Source organism: Lontra canadensis, unplaced genomic scaffold (genome assembly GCF_010015895.1).
Source record: "Lontra canadensis isolate GAN:19392208 unplaced genomic scaffold, GSC_riverotter_1.0 scaffold161, whole genome shotgun sequence".
Lineage (NCBI taxonomy): Eukaryota > Metazoa > Chordata > Mammalia > Carnivora > Mustelidae > Lontra > Lontra canadensis.
Window position 1 is genome coordinate 2,466,491 of NW_022631155.1, and position 18,006 is coordinate 2,484,496.

General features: G+C 61.7%; 3 protein-coding genes across 4 annotated transcripts in view; all 3 read right to left on the bottom strand.

The window, feature by feature from the left end:
- The window catches only part of LOC116859745 (heat shock transcription factor, X-linked member 3-like), a 32,981-nt gene extending 31,664 nt beyond the window's left edge, over positions 1-1,317 (bottom strand). The window contains exon 1 of the mRNA XM_032845296.1: positions 1,184-1,317. Within this exon, the coding sequence (XP_032701187.1) occupies positions 1,184-1,317 (134 nt within the window). The remainder of the gene's footprint in view (positions 1-1,183) is intronic.
- An 8,708-nt stretch (positions 1,318-10,025) lies between these two features.
- LOC116859746 (heat shock transcription factor, X-linked-like) lies at positions 10,026-12,561 on the bottom strand. Its single transcript, XM_032845297.1, has 2 exons — positions 11,995-12,561; positions 10,026-10,865 (listed from the first exon to the last, which is right to left on the bottom strand). The coding sequence occupies exons 1-2, from the start codon at positions 12,559-12,561 to the stop codon at positions 10,026-10,028; spliced, it is 1,407 nt and encodes a 468-aa protein (XP_032701188.1).
- A 2,561-nt stretch (positions 12,562-15,122) lies between these two features.
- The window catches only part of TMEM185A (transmembrane protein 185A), a 33,872-nt gene continuing 30,988 nt past the window's right edge, over positions 15,123-18,006 (bottom strand). For both annotated transcript variants that reach the window (XM_032845255.1, XM_032845254.1), the window contains 3 exons: positions 17,659-17,835; positions 17,000-17,123; positions 15,123-15,824 (listed from right to left, as the gene is read on the bottom strand). In XM_032845255.1, the coding sequence (XP_032701146.1) occupies positions 15,580-15,824; positions 17,000-17,123; positions 17,659-17,835 (546 nt within the window). In that variant the 3' untranslated portion in view covers positions 15,123-15,579. The remainder of the gene's footprint in view (positions 15,825-16,999; positions 17,124-17,658; positions 17,836-18,006) is intronic.

Consider the following 18,006-nt stretch of genomic DNA (forward strand, 5'->3'; position numbering starts at 1 on the left):
AAGTCCCAGGACTGGAGCCCGTGGGGCACTCCAGGATGGAAGCAGGGATACTGCGTGCCCTCCTCGGAAGGAACGGACTTGGAGTCGGTGGGATGGTGTTTGATCCAGACCGTCCTGGACTGCTTTGCTGTCCCACTCGGGACTCTCCCAGCTCCGCCACGAGCGTCCCTCGGGGAGGCATTTCCGGGGTGCCAGGCTCTCTCAATCGTGTCGACGTTAACACACGTCACCCGGGTCCCCGGCACCTGTGGCCAGGGCTGGGCAGGGCAGGGACCGACCCCCTTGCCCGTTGGCCGGACGACGTGATGATCTCTAGATGGCCTGACCCGTTCCCAGGAGGGGCTGGTGTGAGGTGTCTCAACCACGGTCCTGCATCTCTCAGAAGCCCCCGTTGCCGGGGCACAGCCATGCCTTCCTGAAACCCGACCGCCTTGCCTGGGGTCTGACCTTCAGGCTGGCTCCACCCTACCTACCATCCTCTGGGACAAACATTGCTGTCCCCGGTCCCGGCGCCTTCACGGGCAAGCCTGGGGCCTCTCTGCCTGTACCGGGCCCGAGCTAGGGCTGAGCACGGGGCAACGGCGGGGCCAGTGGCAGGAGGCAGGGCGGGAGACCAAGGGACAGCCACAAGACAGTGTGGAAGGCAATGCCGCATTTCCCGAGCCCCCGGACAGAGGATCTGTGCGGAGGGTCCCCCGGACACTCACCCTTGGGCAGGCCGTGACAGTCCTTAGCCCCGGTGGGAGGGTGTTTTGAACTGCCGGCCCACTGCGTGTCTGATGTGCAGCCTGCCCAGGGGAGTGAGCCCGCTGGACACCGTTGGACCGGCCCGTCGGCTGGGAGGGAAGGGGACGGGACTGGGAAGGGGCGTGGCGGAGCAGCGGCCAGTGCCTGAACCCAGAGCAGCCCTCTGTGGGCCACGGCTCCTCCATCGTCCGCGTGCGAGTGGGATCTTGTCCTCCCACGAGGCCCCATCCCCCACTGAGTTGTCCTGTCTTCCGAGGACTCCTCCTGGCTTTGGGAGTTCCCCGACTTTGTTGTCGATGACCGTGAGCTTTAGGAGAGGTCCTGGTCAGACCCACGGTAGGACGTCCCTCACCTGGGGTTTGTTGGGTAGATTTCTCCGGCAGAGACCCGGCTACAGGTTTCTGAGAGGAAGACCACAGAGTAGAGACATGCTCACCCCATCCTCTGGAGGGTGTCTCCAGACGAGGAGTACGGGTAGTCACTGTGGATGCTGACCCTGAGCATGCGGCTGAGGTAGAGGCCGTCAGGGTCCCCAGTGGAAAGGGACCCTTTCGTTTGCCTGCTCCGCATGGTGCGGTTGCGGGGAGGTCACTGTGCCCAGCCCCGCCCTCTGGGGAGCCGGGCTGCGCTCCTCCTCTCTGGGGCAGCGGTATCTACTTTGGTAGCTTGGGACTCGCCTGCGGGAGGCTTGTCCACTCTCGTGCATTTGTCCCTTCACCATCCCATCCTGTATTTTTCTCACTAGGGACTCGAGGATGTTTTATTCTATCGTTTGGGTCACATCCCAGTTTTGCTCGATTTGGTCGCTCTCGTTGTTCTAGCGTTGGTCGTCCGAAGGGGTCTCAGTCAGCTTCCGAGTCCCTTTGAGGTACAGAGTGGCTTTGTTTCGTTTTTATTTCATTTTATTTTTACCGTGTCCTTACTTTCTGGCACTTCGAGATGCTCCAGGCTCCTTGTGACCTAATAAGATACTGATTTCTGTACTTCTACATCTATATCTCTATATTTTCTCTCTCTCTCTCTCTCTGTCTGTCTATCATACAGGTCTCTGGCTCCGGTTCCTGACACGGGGCTCCTAAATCCCTTGTAAACAGGGTTGCTGGGAGGATCGCTTCTCCTAACACGTAGTCTCCGATCCCGTGCTTGACACGGGGCTCCTAAATAAAACCCTTGTCATTTCCCGAGAGGTAAGAGCCCTAGGGGCATCTTTTGTTCTAACCAGGTGACCCTAGCTGGGCTCCTGGGTGGCCCTGGAGGTGGCGACAGCTCACCCGAGAGGCCAAGCCATGATTAGGAGCCTGGAGGGTTCATCCCTGCCGCCCCATTCTGCGGAGCGGGGAGTCCCGGGGGCCGGACCTGGCCTTAAGAATCAGTCGTGCCTGGCTGTGAGGAAGCCTCCATAAAACAGCCCAGGGGCTGGGGGAGCTTCCCGGCGGGTGAACACACCAACGTTCCGGGAGAGTGGTGCCACCCAAGCCACGGGGACCGATGACGATCCTGTGCCCGGGTCCCTCCCAGACCCCCCCCGATGGATGCCTTCCTCGGGCCGTTCCTGCCCTTTAACAAGGTGATGAACGCACGTGTCTCCCTGAGTTCTGTGAGCTGTTGTAGCAAACTGTCGACTCCACGGTGGGAAGGCCCAGGGAACCCCCGATGTGTAGCCCACTCCGAGCTGTGGGTAACGTGGGGACCTGTGCGACTGGCATCTAAGGTGGGGGGGCCGTCCTACGGGACTGAGTCCTGACCCCGCGGGATCCGGTGCTGTCTGCGGGTAGAGAGGGTCGGGAGGGCATCGATAATTGAGTCAGGACACCCAGCTGGTGCGGCAGACTGCTTGCTGTGGGGTGGGCGGAGCCCCCAGAAGGGTCACAAATGGTGTGAGTGTGGTAGCCGTGTGGGAGTAAAGGACAGACTCGTAGCACAAAGACTGAGCTTTTGTTCGTCGCTCAGGCTGCACATTTCCTGCCCCTGTCCTGGAGTCATCCGTGCGCCTAAGGAGCCCTGCTTCCTTTCCTTGAGGAAGGGATTTAGCAACCCAGATCGGCGTGCCCGCTGGGCCCGTGCTCTCGGGCTATTACTGGGTCTAGGCCCTCTCTGCCGACGGAGCGGGGAAGCGTCCAGGTGTACTCACGCCCCTGTACACGTGTGTCTACGAACGTTTCCATGTGTGATCATCTGCTCTATGGGGAGCTAAACGTGGCCTCATGCTCCTGACTCCCACGCTCATCTAGTACCTCCTGGGTCATTCTAGCCTCCTGCCCTCCTTTATAAGTAAACATCCCTTTCCACAGGGAGAGAATGGCTCCGCCCAGTGGCCATCCATTGGCCCTAGCTGCTCAGGTGGCCTTTGGTAGGAGTGTCCGGAGGTCAACCTGGGGACACGGCCTCGGGAAACAGCTCCGTGAACTAAGAACGCGGGGGTCATGTCGTTCCCTGGGCCTTGAGTCCTACCGACGCCCTCGCTTCCAGAGCGATGTAGGTAGCACCTTCCCAGGCCCCTCCAGGAAGGGCGTTCCATGCTTTTGTCATACACTTGCCAGAGCTGGATTCCTCGGACAGGCTGCATTCCTCCCTGGGATTCCACGGGCCGCTGTGTGATTTTGTGCCTGTGTGTACTTGGCATACAGGAAGGCACACCCTTGTGCTGTAAAGTTCAGTGGGTTTGACAAATGCATCGTACCATCCATCCAGTCACGGGGCCAGTAGTACGCAGAATGCCGTCAGTGTCCTAAAATGTGGCCTGCCTCCACCTAGTCGGTCCTTCCTCCTGTCTCCCGGGCCCGTGGCAGTCGCCGATCTGTTGAACCAGTTCTCTAAGTTTGCCTTGCCCAGACGCCGTGGACCTGGAATCAGACGGTAAGCAGCCTTTAAGAATGACCTGCAGTAACTGGAATCCTCTGTCTTTTTCTCTCGGCGGGTCAAGCTACGGGTTGGACACTTCTCTTCATCTTTTCAAAGAACCGACTTTTGTTTGCATCGATTCTCTCTACTGCTCGTCTTTTTCCTCGGCGGGATTTTATTTGTAAGTAGTCTCTACCCCCAGAGTGGGGCTGGAACTCACAGCTCCGAGATCAACAGTCACATACTCCGCCGACTGAGCCGGCGGGGCCCCGGTCCTATCTCTCTTCCCTACTTCATCTCCTCGCACTCCGTTCTCTCTTGCTGTCTTCCTTGTGCTTGCTCTGGGCTCCCTTTACTCTTTGGCCAGCGTGCTGATGTGGCAGGCGAGGTGTCGGGGCTCTCGGCCTGTTGGCGGGTTGGTTTTCACGTGGGCGTTTCCCACTGTGAGTTTCTCGCGGCTCTTCGGCCCCATCCCATGAGCTTTGGCGCCGAGTCTCTAGCGCTTGCCCGTGGGAAAGAGTTTTCCAGTCTCCTTGTGTTTCCCGGTGTGATTGGGTGGTGATTGCTACGGCCCGAACTGCTGTCTGCCCCACACTCATCGGGGGCCCCCATGCTCCCAGCCCCTCAGAGTGTGACTGTTGCCGGAGACAGGGCCTTTGAAGTGGCGACGGAGTTCAAAGGAAGCCGGCGAAGATGAGCTCCCTTCAATATGGCTGGTGTCCTCGGGAAAGGAGTGGAGGAGGACGCAGCAAAGGACACAGCAGGGGCGGGGCTTGCCTGCACGCGGGGGTGACCGTGGCAAGAGGCAGCAAGAGGGCGGCCACCTGCACGCGGAGGAGAGAGGCTGTCAGAAGAGCCCACGCCCGCCAGCACCTTCATCTTGGACTCCCTGTCTTCAGAACCGGGAGGGAATCGGCGTCTGTCGTGCAAGCCACGCAGTGTGTGGTCTGTGGATGTGGCGGGCGTGGCCGACGGACACGGTTCTCTGGGGATGCGCTGCCTGACCTCCATCTGTTTGCGAGTTTCCCACCCCGCGCTCCGGGATGGAGGACGGCTCTCCTTCCGTTTTGGCCGGAGGACATACCTTGTTGGGCGTCAGCCCCTTAGGTTCTCCTGGGACGGGCTGTGGTCAGGCACGTAGGCTTTCTGGAGAAAGTACCCCGGAGAAGGGTATTTAGTCTGTGCTTGGGGGGGTTCCCCGTAGCTGCCCTTAGATCCCCTGGTCTTCAAGGGCCGCTGGAGGCTTCCTTCCTGAGCTGCGGCTGCCCATTCTTTCTCCTTCACTGAGAGCGGGCGGGCTGTGTCCGCCGGCTCGGGCCACTTCACGAAATGCAGCCTCCTGGGCGGCTTCCCCAGCAGGCATTCGGCTTCTCACAGTTCTGGAAGCTAGTCGTCCAAGACGCAGGGGTCGCAAAATTGGGTTTCCGGTGACAGAGAGCCTCTCTTCCTGGCTTGGAGAGGGCCGTCTTCTCACTGTGCCCCCCCACCCCTCCCATGGCCTCTTTTCTGTTCCCCGGCGGGGCGGGTCAGAGAGAGAGAGAGGGACCTCCGCCGGGTCTCCCTCTTCTGACAAGGACACTAGGGCCATCAGGTGAGGGCTTATGACCCTTAGGACCCCGTTTACCCTTCATGATCCCCCTAAGGGCCCTTTGTCCACGTACGGCCACATGGGGGGCGGTCAGCGCGGCTCGGATGAATTTGGAAGTGGGCACACCCTTCCGTCCCTCCCACTGATGGCGCCCCCACTGAGTGCCCGGGGGCCTCGTTCCATCTTGCGTGAAAACCGCGGCCCCCAAGAGAAGTGGGACAGCAGCTGACAGAAAGGCCTGGCACCCTGGGGCGATCACCCGGGCGACACGCGGGCCTGTCTCCTGATCAGGTGGCTGCTGAGGGGATCCCTCAAGGGTCGTCACCCCAGGCAAAGGGAGCGTCTTTTGTTCTTTTTTTTTTTTTTTATGAGTGGGGTCCCCACCATCCAGGAGTGAGCGCACGGGGACCCTCGCTCCTACTTGAGGCCGCAACAGCTGGGCCACATCTCAGCAAGCGCCCATGCGAGACTTCCCCAGCACGGTCTTCGGCGCGGCACTCTCCGTGGGTACTGGCTTCTGCCGGACCCGAGAGCGCCAGTGCGGGCACGGCCATTTGCTGTCTGCGAAGGAGTGGGGAGGCTGAGGGCATCAGCTCCAGGTGGCCGGACAGCAGGCCCCTCTTGGGGGCAGAATCGGAGGCCTGCTGTCCCCAGAAGCTCAAGTCCACCCGCGCTCCCACACGTGGGCACTCCGTAACCTACTCCCCGTTCCCGTCTCCCCAGTGCATTCCACCTGGCTCGGGCCCCTCACAGGCACGGGGGCAGGAACAGGGTCCCTGATAGGTGACAGACGGGGTGGTCAGTGAGGGGAACGGTGGTCCAGGCCTCTGGACCCAAGAGCACACCCAGAGGTGGCCCCGGTGCTCCCAGTGGCTCCTGCCTCTCTCGCCGCTCTCGGGAAGAAGGAAGGCTGAGTCGCCTGAGCGCTTTGTCTCCTAATGGTCTGGACAGAGGGTTTTCCTGGCCCCTCTTGTCCATGATGGCTGGAGCTGGTCTCAGTCGTGGGGGAGGGGGGTGTAAGGACAGGCGAGCATCCTGGCGCCGGGTCCCCGTTTGTCAGGCTCTCCCGATAGAGAAGGCGGGAGACCGAGGAGGTGGGCTCCTGGCTGCCCCGTGCCCATCCACAGGGAGGCTCGTGGGAGGTTGGGGCTGCCTCCGGGCCAGATCCGTGACGAGCCCCGTGGGTCCCAACCTCACGGCGGCCTGGGTCCCCGCTCCCCTAGCTGGACCCCAGTGCCCTCTCGGAGGTCAGAGGTCCTGGGGAAGTAGCGGGGCTCCCCAAGAGCAGATTGGGCTTCCTTGCCAGGACCGCTCTGGGGGGAAAGAGGCCCCTGGGCCAGGTGGGTGAGGGTGCGTAAAAGGTCCCAGGGCCGGACCGGGGGGGCGGGGCAGCACAGTGGGCCCGGACCTCTGAGGGCCTGTGTGCGGGATCCATCGGAGACAACGCAGACCCGCCCTGCCCATTTCTGAGGTTCTGCCCCGGGCCGAGGGCTGGAACCCGGGGCCCGTCTCTGCGTCTTGTCATCACGCCCGAGCCCCTGGTCGTGTAGCAGGTGTGGACGAGACTCTGACTGCGGCCTCTCGTCAGCCTTACCTGCCGGTCTGTAGAGCAGGATTCATTGCCCTGTCTTTGCTTGGAAAGGTTCACGCCAATCCTCGGCGGCTGTCCTCCACCGAGGGCTCTGTGCCGAAGGCCCGGCCAGTGTCCCTCGCAACAGGCTAAGCCCCCTGGGTCCACGAGGCTGACACGGCTTGACACTTGCAAATGCAGCTTCGAAACGTAGCTGAAGAAGGAAGAATGTCAGAGTACGAAACTCGAAGAATGTCAGAGTATGAACCTCGAACCTCGGCGAGGTAGCCAAGAGGACAGAAACCCAGGGTTCCCTGGCCTGTGGGATGCAGTGGGCTCCCAAGAGCTGCAGGGCGCCCCCACCTGGCAATAGCGGCCTCCTGCTTGGGAGGCACCTGGTAGGCCTTGGACATGGCTTTCCTAAGGGTGGCATCCATTCTGTCGTCATGGCGACCTGCACTCTGCACACTTTAACCCGAGCTGTCATCAGGTGCAGCTGACCTTTTCAGTGGCCTGTGTTTTGGGGAGGGGGAGGGGCAAGTCCTTGCTCTGAATCCTGCCTTGCAGACTGAGGTCCTGTGCCTCAGGGTATCTAGTGGAAGCAGGAGGCCATTGGGGGAGAGTTGGGGCGGGGGCACACTCAGGGCCAGAGTCTGTGCTCCAGGGAACTATGGGCATGGGGGGGGAGGGGCGGGTCCTCCTTCGTGCTGGCGGCGGCGAGGGGCGGGTGGGGGGGGGGCCGTGCCAGCCACTGCAGGCCGTTCTGTAGCATCCCTGACCTCTGCCCTCCGGATGACAGGAGCATCCCCTCCCCACCCCCGCCCCGCTCCCCAGTGGGGACCACAGGAATCTCTCCAGCCTTTGTCACGTGTCCCCAGTGAAGGGATCGCCCTGGTGTGAGGGGTCGCCCTGGGTGAGAACTGCTCTTCTTGGGCACTGGGCTGCGATTTCGAATGCTTTGCTGGGGCACAAGGTCTCAGCTCTTGGCTCCTCTCTCAGAAAGTCCTGTCGCGGGTCACTGCTTCATGGGCTGTCCCAGAACCACGTGATAGGCCATGCCCTCCTTTGGGGCTATGGCCCAGAATACCTAGTCGGTCTCTATGGCACTGGGGATTCGTGTTTCCTATGGTGAGTCTTGTGACAGGCGTGACCACAATCCTCCCCAAGGGCACCCAGAAGAGGCCGTGCGTGTTTCCACGGGACACGCGCCCGTGGACCGACGATGACGGCGCTTCTGTTTCCTTGGGGTGGCCCTGCAGGGGGTGAAAGGCTCCGGCTCCCCTCCCCTTCCCTCTGTCACCGCTTGGCCCCTTCTGCAAAGAAGGGACAGAGAGAAAGGGAGCCTAGCGGAGACGGTGGGGGCCCACTGAGGAACAGACCTGACCTCAGCCCAGCATGGAGGCGGCTTGGGCAACGCTCGGCGGGAAGAGAGTCCACGGCCGCCAAAATCACCCGGCTCTCCCGCGTGGGTATCAAACGTCCCGGCTCTCGAACTTTGCAGCACACTGCCCACGGCCCTCCCTAGGCCACCCTTGCTGTTCAAGCTGCCCTTCCACCCTCCCAGATGGCCTCACCTAGGAGGGCATCCTGGGAACCAAAGGAAGAGCCAAGGGCGCCTGGGGGCCTCGGTGGTGGATCGAGCGTCTGGCTCTGGGTTTCAGCTCCGGGCATGATCGCAGGGTCCTGGCATCTGCCTGGGTCGGGCTCCCCGCTCAGAACGGAGTCTGCTTGAGGTTCCGTCCCCTCGCTCTGCCTCCCCTTCCGCTCCTTCCCCAGCTCTGGCTTGCTCTCCCTCTAAGAAACAAACTCTTAAAAGGAAAGAGAGTAAGACGCAGCGCGGCCTCTCCTGTTCCCCCCCGAGCACCGGTTGCCTCCAAGACCTATTTGGCCGCCTCGGCTCAGCCCGCGGGACGCTTTCATGCTCAGTCCCCCCCCCCCGGTGAGCTCAGAGTGCTCAGCAGGAGCCCAGCCCAGGAGGGCTCCGGGCCAGCCAGGTTCCACCAGCAGAGGCTACTAGGGTTGGCACACAAGCAGGACGGAGCGGTGGGCAGAAGTGTGGGATGGGTCTGGCCCCGAGGCCATGCCGTCTAGGTCGTGCCCCTGCGACCACGCCCTGTCTGAAGAGCAGATGACTGGTGACCGTTGGGCCCTTCGGCCCCTTTCTGTGGAGACGTGCATGTCATCAGTCTTCCCGCGGGTGGAGGGTTTTGGGCGGGTGGGGTTCAGAACGCTGTGTGGTTGGGGATCCGGAGGCACGCGCGAGTCCGAGGCAGGGATGAAGAGACAAGTGCGCCTGCCAAGAGCTAAGGCGTTGCCAGGTCAAGGACTCTCTGGAAGCGGGTGAGGACCCACTGGTGAGCGTCAGTTCCCAAGGGAGCAGCCTGGGACAGGCTAGACGGGCCGCGGTCAGGGGCGCGCTAGCCTAGGGGTGACGGGGGCCCCTGTTTGCCGTGGCCATGTGTCCATTCGCTTGTGGGCTCTTCCCCCTGCTCGGGGGGACTCCCTACTCCTGCCCAGTGGAAAAATTAAGGGCAGCGGTGTCTCTCGGTTCTGGGGATCGTTGCTTTCCCCCCCTCTCTCCCGCTGCCTGGTTCCAGAGCCCATCTGGTATGGTCTATGGCCCGTGAAGGCCATGGTGGGAGCCTGGGTGCTCGTTGCCCGTGCCCCTTGAGGCAATCAGTCTTTGAGGAGGCTCGGGGTGCAGTGTGCGCCTTCTCGAGGCGCTGCACACCCCAGCAGCCAGAGGTTGTTTCCTCCCAAGTCGGAGCATGACGCGCTCGACATGTTGAGTTCAGAAGAGAAAGAGGGGGATTGGGAACAAAGGGGAAAAGTCACCAGCTCCTCTGACAGGGGCGGGAAGAGCCACCCATGCATCCTGTCCTCCAGACCCCGGCAGACAGCCTCTGCACTGCAAACCCGTAGGACCCGGCGGCGACCGTCCCCACCCACCTCTGGGTGCTGGAGGACGGTGGGGCCACCTTTTCCCCCTCCTACGAGGTGCGACCTGACCTCTCCTCGCGGGTCAAGGGAAGGTCCTGTCATGCAAGGGCCCCGGCACGGCAGGGAAGGGCGCCTGCCTGGCCAGGAAAACCCTGCCCTGGTGAGCCCTCGGCCCCCGATGCCAGCTTCTCGGACCCGTCAGGCGCCGCCGCATGGAGGCCTTCCTCAGGAGCGGAGGCGGAAACCCCGAGGGGCCTGACCGAGGGTCTCCTGGGCCCCTGCATCCACCGGGAGTGGTGTCGTGCCAAATTCTTGACCGCGCAAGCAGAAAGCTGAGGCCTAGCGTGCTGCTAAGAAAGAAACATCGCCGAGGCCAAGAGCACTGGGGTTCATCAGAAAGGGGCTCCCTTTCTGACACATTTTATTAACCTGCCTGATTTCCGACAACCAGACGGCCCCTAGCTGCGGTGGTGTGCCTAGGGGCGGTAATCGGGGGGCCAAGCGGTCAGTGGCAGGTACTCGGGGAAACAGCGGCAGTCGGGACAGCAGTGGAAGGGGCTCGGGGGGGTGAGGGGTCACGGTCACGGGGGTGACGGGTCCGGCAGCCACGCCAGGCACAGCGGCCACGCCGGGCACCCAGGGGTGGTAGAGCGGCAGCAGCCCAGCCACGGGGAGCTGCACGGTGGGCACGGGGAGGAGCACGGGGGGCCCGGGGGCGAGGCCCAGCACCGACGCGTAAGGGTGTATCTGCGCGGGAGGCAGGGTGACGGAGACCCAGGGGAAGGTCGCGGGCTGGGCCACGTCCGGCGCGATGGGCATGGGCGCCTGGGCACCCTGGGGCTGGCCGTCCACGGGCCGGCCTGCTGCGGCGTGGGTGTCGGGCACGGTGGTCCTGGCCACCGCGCCGAGAATGGCAGGAGGGGCCGACTCGCTCCTGACCCGGATGGTGGGGCCCTCGCCCTGTGGGCTGCTCTCTGGCTCCGGCGGGTCCCCGGCAGGGGACAGGACTCCCTCGTGTCGCAGGCCGGGCCTCGGTGCCGCCGGGGGGACGCCCAGGGTGTCGGGCTCGGGCTCGCTTTCCATCTGCCTTCCTGTGGATTTCACGGCCACTCTCCTCTTCATCCTCAGGAGCAGGTGAGGACAGTCTCTCTTGAAGAAGGGGCTCCTGTAGAACTGTAACTGCGGGGCAAAACGGAAAGAGGACAAGAGAGTCCGTGTCACAACAGAGTTGATCGCAAGCGGCAGCCGGATCGGGGCCGCTCTGCGGTCGGAGGCAGCCGTAGGCCCGAGGCCTCTCGGGGGAAGGTCCCGGTCCCGGCAGGAAGCCGTGTGCTCGCTTTCCCACCGTCCGCCCTCGGTCACTTAGGACACCCACGGCCCCTGGGGCCAAGGCTCCAAGGGGCCTACTGGGTCAGCATCCACGTCCAAAGGAGGGGGGCTTGGAGTCCAAGGGAGGGAGGCTCAGAATTGGCAGACGGGGGCGGGAGACTGGGCGGCTGTCCGAGCCAAGGTCCGCCGGCCGCAGAAGCGCGCCCTGGCTGGGAGTCCCCGGCTCTGGGCGTCCAGGGGCCCGCTGGGCTTGGGAAGCACGCCCACTCGTTCAGCCCTCCACAGGCTTCCAAAGGGCATTGGGGCAGCACAGCCCCCAGACGCCCAGGGACACCGCTAGTTCACGAAGGGGGTCCGTCCACCCGCCTCAGCGATGGCTGAGAGCTGCGGGAGCCCCGCGTGGGCCCGCTCACAGCCCCTGGTGATGTGGGGGTCCCCCACCCCCCCCCGAGCAGCAGGGCGGGAGGATCCAGTGTTTGCAGAGGTTTCGGGCACGGGCCGGGCAGGCAGCGCGCCGTTGGGCGTGCCCAGAGCAACGACTTCCCTCACGTGTGGCCATCCCCGGATGCCCATCGCCTCACAGACACACCCAACCAAAAGACACAAACCTAGAGAAACGGGAAAAGCGGGGGGCTGAGGGGAGGGTCGCAGAAGAAAGAAGGGGAAAAAAAAGGAGAAGACCGTTTCTCCCTTGTGAGGAGAGCTCTGAGCGTCTACTCTCTTACCAATTCCCAGTGCCGCCGCCCCCAACTGAGTGTCCGCCCGGGTCGGCAGCGCGCCCATCGCGCGGGTCCTTGAAGAAGGCACCCCCGACACCCTTGGCGCCATCCTGGGCACTTTCCCCACAGTGGGTCTCGGTCGCCGACCCCACCGCCCAGAGGGAGGTCAGATGCCCCCGATGCCCAGGAGGCGGCCCCGGGGGCTCCCTCCCCCCCGCCGACCCCAGCACCCCAGAGCCTGGCAGCTCGGCCCCCGTTACCTTGCCCAGGACGTGGACAGGGGCCCCTCCGGTGAGAAAGCTGGTAAGGCAGATGGATGTGTGGACGTCCCGGTGCAGTTTGCTGAACCCATACAGGTTGAGCTGGCGGACAAAACTCTTCATACAGTCTGTTTCGAACACTTTGTCCGGACCCTCCCTCTCCAAAACCTCCTTCTGAAACAGCTTCTCGTTGATGCCTATGCAGGTGCCATCCTTGGCCCACCAAATGGACGCAAACTGGGTGCTGTTGACGATGGCCCACAGCTTCTTGGGAAAGGGCAGGCAGAGGAGGCTGCCTTCTCCCACCGACAGGGCGTCCTGGGAGGTGCGTGGCCTTTTGAGCAGAGGCTCTTGGGTCAAGGCCTGGAAAGCGTTTTCCTCCAGCAGCAGCCTGAAGCCGGGGTCCCCAGGGGACACGGGCTGCACCAGGGTGAGGGGAGGCTGTGCTGGAGGAGCGCTGCTCTCCGAGCCCCCGGCGGGGGCAGGAGCCCCAGCTTCTGGAGGGGAGAGCGGCGGCCCTAAGCCCCGCGCCGGGCCCAGCGGACCCGGCTTCTCCTTGCTGGCCATCCTCTGCTCCGGCACGTCCCTCCTTCCTGTAGACCTGCGAGTGCAGCATGGCCGGCCGCACCCCTTGATAACAGGGTGGCCCGGGGACATCACAAAGGGGCTCTGGTTACTTGGGGGGTGACATCACAAGCCAGCCAGCCAGTGACCTGATAAAGGGCCAGCCACACGAGTGACCTGTCGGCATGCCAACCTTCTGGTCACACCCGGTCCTTCCCTGGGCAAGGGGACCCTCGTCTGTGGCTTTAAAGTAACGCACCCAACATCCGGGGCCAGCCCCAAACTGTCCTTCCATCCCGCACCTATCTCCCCGGGTGCTGGCTGACCTCCACTGGCCTGCGTCCTTCAAGAGGTCAGAGGTCGTTCTCCGGGCCCTTGGGTCTCGAGAGTCCCTAACGGGACGCACGCTTTCAAGCAGGGAGCAGAGGCTGGGGCGGGCGTCCACGGTCAAGGGTGCGGGCCACGCGGGCCTTTTAGCATCATCCCAACAGGGTGCTGAGGTCCTCCTCGGAGACCCTCCTAGTCCACCCACGCTGTGGGTCCCCAGAGGCCACATGGCCGATGGCTGCTTAGGTGAACAGGTTAGCCAGGTGTCCCACCACCACCCTGCAGATGGAGGAGGAGGAGGAGGAGGAGGAGGAGGAGGAAGAGGAGGAGGGGAGTGGTGGTGGGAGGAGGAGGAGGGGAGGAGGAGGCCTTCTCCTTCCTTGCCTCTCCTCAGCCTGCAAGTGCCCCCCTCCGCACCCTGCCACCACCTCCCAGGCAGACTGTGGGGCAGGCCCGGGGCTGCTGGCTTCACACCGGCTGGCTTCCTTTTCTTTCCTCCACTGACGATGGCAGGGACACCCGTCCTGTTTGGTGGCCAGGGTTTGAACTCCGGGATCCTTCTCTGGGCTCTGGGCCTGGAGGATCCAGAAGAGGGGGCCATACAGAGAAGCCTTCTAGCACATTCTCCCCACGTGCAGGCCCACCTCCCCCCAAGCACTCCCTCCCCAACTCGATTGTGGGCGTGGAACTCAGTGAGTTTCCAGAGATTTCCACGCAGCAGAGACACCGCCAGACTGGAGGCTATTTTGTCTAGCAGCAAGTAGGACATAGAGTCTGTGGCCTGGGGCTCCCCGCGGGGCCTCACTCCATCCCCAGCAGGTACAAACCGCGGGCTGAAATGCCACCCGAGCTGAGTGCCCGGGAAAATGCCGAGACAGCCGGGGCCGCTAGACAGAGGACCCAGGGCAACCGATGTAGGCGGGAGCAGCACCAGGGGCTCTCATAACCGGGCGCTGCCTCGGGACCACGACAAGGGCCCGTCACGGGTTCAGACTGGCCTGGGGCTCAAGAGTAGTGTCGTGAGGCTCCTGAGCTGTCGCGGTGTCGGCAGGGGTGTCCCAGGCCACTGGTCGAGGCTCCAGGGTGTCCGTCTTTCCTTCCACATGCTCCGTGTTCAGGCTGTCCCTGCATGTGCGTTAGAGATGTTCACTCGCCCCCCCTGCACCCCGGCCCCCCTTAGCCGCTAGAGGATATTTCCCTGTGGGCTGAGAGCATCCCTGTGGCCTGAACCACATCTAAAGTCAGATGCACACGGTACCATGGAAAAGGAGGAACCAGTTTATTGAACAGCTGCAGGGAGGAAAAATAGTGGATTGCGCTACATTTGTTCCACACCAAGCAGGTAAGGCTTTGCCATCCCGAGCGTTCCCTCTACCTCAGAGAGCACAGGCTTGCGGGAGCCCGTGCCAGGTGGTCTCACGCACACGTGTGTGCTGGACACCCGTTGAGCCCGGTTCAGCCACGGCAGCAGCTGCACATGTCGAACCCTTCCCTCTCGCCCTGGGTGAGAACGTTGGTGCTCCTTTTCCCTCCCGGAACAAAGGGCTGCTTGTTTTCCCGGAGGCTCTTAGCCTGGAGGGCCGCTTGCTTCTGCCTTGACTCAGGGCTCACCCCGCAACCTCGCCACTCTGGGAGCCACTGTTCTCCTCAAGAAAGGTCTGGGACCAGCAGGAAGGGCTTCTGTCAAGGGCAGACACAAGGCCTCAGACCTTAATAATTCCCCCTTCCAGTGGCTGTTCCCAGTCTCAGCCACTCTGTCCCGCATCTCTAGTTTCAGGTCACGTGTGATTGTTGTCTGACAGCCGGTACTCCCAGGACATAGGCAAAGCCCAGACCATTTCTTGCTTTTTGTGGCTGTTCTGGCGGTAGCAGCAACTGTACGGATCTCAAGGGGGAAATGATGATGTGCCCTGATGGCATCGCGCCCCTGGGCGGGACAGGTGTGCCAGCAACTTCTACTTCCGCAACAGAACACCTTATGTCTCCAATACAAGCTCGTAAAAAAATACTTTAACAGAATATACTGTACAGAACTGGGATTTGACACGGTATATTACAATGCTAAAATATTTGTATAAATACTATACAGGCACGGAGTCACTCCATTAGAAAGGGCTCAGCAATGGGGCCATTAAAAACTGCTGTCGGCGCTGCCTGGGGAGAAAGCGCCCCCCGCAGGAGCTACACAGAAAGGGCGCTGCAGGCGCAAGGGGCCTCGGAGCTTCCGCGACAGCACCCACTGACTGCACCCCAATGGCAGACGCGAAGCTATGTGGTGAGGCCAGGCTGGTTTAAAGAAACATTTTCAAAGAACACTTTTGATGGGAATTTTAGCACTTTGAAAACCAGTTCCTTCTCTGGCCTCATCAGCCATCCGTAACAGAGCCAAGCCAGCTCCTGAGGCGCCTGCCCAGAGGGGATCACTTTCTCCTTCTCACCTGTGGTCCCCCCATCACACCCACAGCCGCTGACAACACCCCCCCCCAGCCCACACTGCGCACGCCCGTCCCCTGCCCTGTGTGTGTCCCGTCATGGTGAGTCACTGGTAGGCATTGAGTGCAAACAAGGCATGAGATGGAAGTCCCTGGAGCCCCCGCTCCAGTTCCAGTTCTGGGTGGGGTAAACGGAGAGGCAGAGGAGGGTAGAAGACAGCGTGCGTCCCGGTCCACTTGCATTCTGTTCGAGGGAGTGTGTCTAATCTGGCATTTCAATATTTAATTTGGGAGGTGGGAGGACATACTTCCCAGGGCTCTGGGTGATGACCACCCTGGTCTTCTTCCGAAACATTGGAGCAATTTTAGGAGGTTCTGGAACTGGGGTTTCTTCCGTTTCCTCATTATCTTCATGATGGAGGTCGTAGGAAATGTTTCCATATTCTCTCAAAAATGGGAAGATTTCAAGCAGAAACTGACAGAAATCCTTGCGAATACCAAACCACCCTGAAAAGGAAGGATGCACTTTTTCAAACACTGGCCTCCACTGACTCTCCTGTCACTTTCCTTTCCTGAGTGTGAAGTTTTGCTCGTACAACGTAACGCTTTCTCCTGCTGCCTTAGCAATGAAGATCGAGCGAAGCCTGATACCCACTGAGGGAAGAAGAAAGGCCTGTGGCTCCCTGGCTCTCTGAGTGGGCTTCCCACATGGGCCGCGACCCCAGGGAGCACTGTGACCTTGCCAGAGATCAGGGGAGGGGGGTGCCCTCCTCCGGGGCCCCCGTCAGAGGGCCCGGGAGGCACAGGCCTCCCGGGCCCTCTGACGGGGCTCCAGTGATGGGATGGCTCCAGTACGTCTCGGATGGATACCTGCGGCAACAAAACCACATCAGCCTCCTGTCGTCTTCCCCACTGGACATGCTCACACAGGACAAAGAATGGCAAGAATGGCAACCAAAAAAGGGGCTTCTGTCAGCATCTGGCAGGCACGCTGGTCCAGGCCAGCAGGCAGCCTGAGCTCACAGGGCCCTGCAAAGCTCCTTCTCTGAGGCCTGCTCCTGCTCTCTCTACCATAGGACCATCAGCTCAGTGCTGGCTCTCCCAGGGCACAACCCCCCTCCAGCTCCCTGGCTTCCAGAATGGCATGCTCGGGCTACCTGCAAAGGAGCTTACAGTCTAGTGAGGAAGGAAAGATCACTTCAAAACCGAATATGCTGTCACGCAGGTGAAGAGAAGAGAGGGCAAGCAGGGCACCACTGACAAGCCATAGTGATGTCCACAATGTCCCGGGGGAGAGCCAGCAGGACGCAGACCGTAAGAGCACTCCTGGGGTTTGGTGGGCAATGTGAATTTTTATCTAATCCTTGGGAGACCCCAGGAAGCAGGTGTCCTGACGCTCACTCTGCAGCAGGGGGGACAGGTCTGGGCAGCTACCCGCCACGGTCAGCCCTACCTCAGATGGCAGAGTACACTACTAGGGAGGTCACAGTGCAGGGCAGGGAGAGCGAGGTTGACAGCTCACCCCTCCCTTGGAAGGTTCCAGGCCTTCCTTGGGCAACATCCTTAACTGGGACCCTCAGGCTCATCCTGTCATAGACTGGGGCCACAGGCACACAGACACACACAGACACACACACACACACACACACAGGTCAAGGGCTTCTGAAGTGCTGAGTACGTACAGTGGTTTCCTCCCTTCTGTCCAAATGTGGTTGCCATCAGAGTGATCAAGGAAAGCCAGAGAGGGACAAATATCGGGATACAAGAGAACGCGTTGTGGCCGTCCAGTTTGTGAACCAACAGGATCTAAAGAAAGAGAAATAGCTGAGGTTTTGTTGATGAGGCATCTGAGGACGGACACCGTCTGAGGCCAGTCCACCCTTCCCTCGTCGGGTCTCATGAGAGGGAAGGTCAGTTCCACAGGAGACGAGAGAAACCCTCTATTCTGGGGGGAGCACAAAACAAACTTGACCCACTTCAGGATGAAGCAAACTCTGCGCACTCGGGAAGTTTCCAACACCAGGACGGTTACGGGAAGCTCCTGCTGGGTGGGGTTCCTTCTAGAGGCGACCCTGCCGGCCAAGTCCGCCTCTAAGGGAACTCAACACGAGAACCCAGCAAGCCCCTCCTCCCGGAGGCAAACCCGCCCACACACGCCGCTGCAGGCTGCACGAGGGCTACAGGACTACTTCTCACCCCGCCCCAAACACAGGCTGCTCTAATTCTCCCCCACCCCTCCACCCCTCCACCCTCTCCCGAGCTGTGGCTCCCAGGCCCTCGGAAGGCCGTCGCAGGGTAGGGTGGCTTCAGGGCCTGAAGACCTCTGCTGCCGGAAGCTCACCTCAAAAGTAAGGAGAGGCACGACGATGGTCATCCAGCTCAGTGCCATTGTTATGTGCGTCCTTCGCTGTTCTGCAATCACATCCATGGAGCGCAGGAACAGGACAGACCACACGATGTAATAGAGGACCACCAGGCACAGAAAGGACATGAGAATCCACAGAGGGACACACACGACCTGAGGGAAGGAGGAGAGAACCAAGTCTGAAGGTTCCGCGCCCAGCACCTGAAGGCAGGCACGGCCACGCCCTCGGCAGATGCCTGCAATTAAGACGGTGCCTGTGCGAACGAGGACCGACGCCCCACAGCCCTCAGGACAGCACCAAGGATGGCCTGGGGCCACCACCTG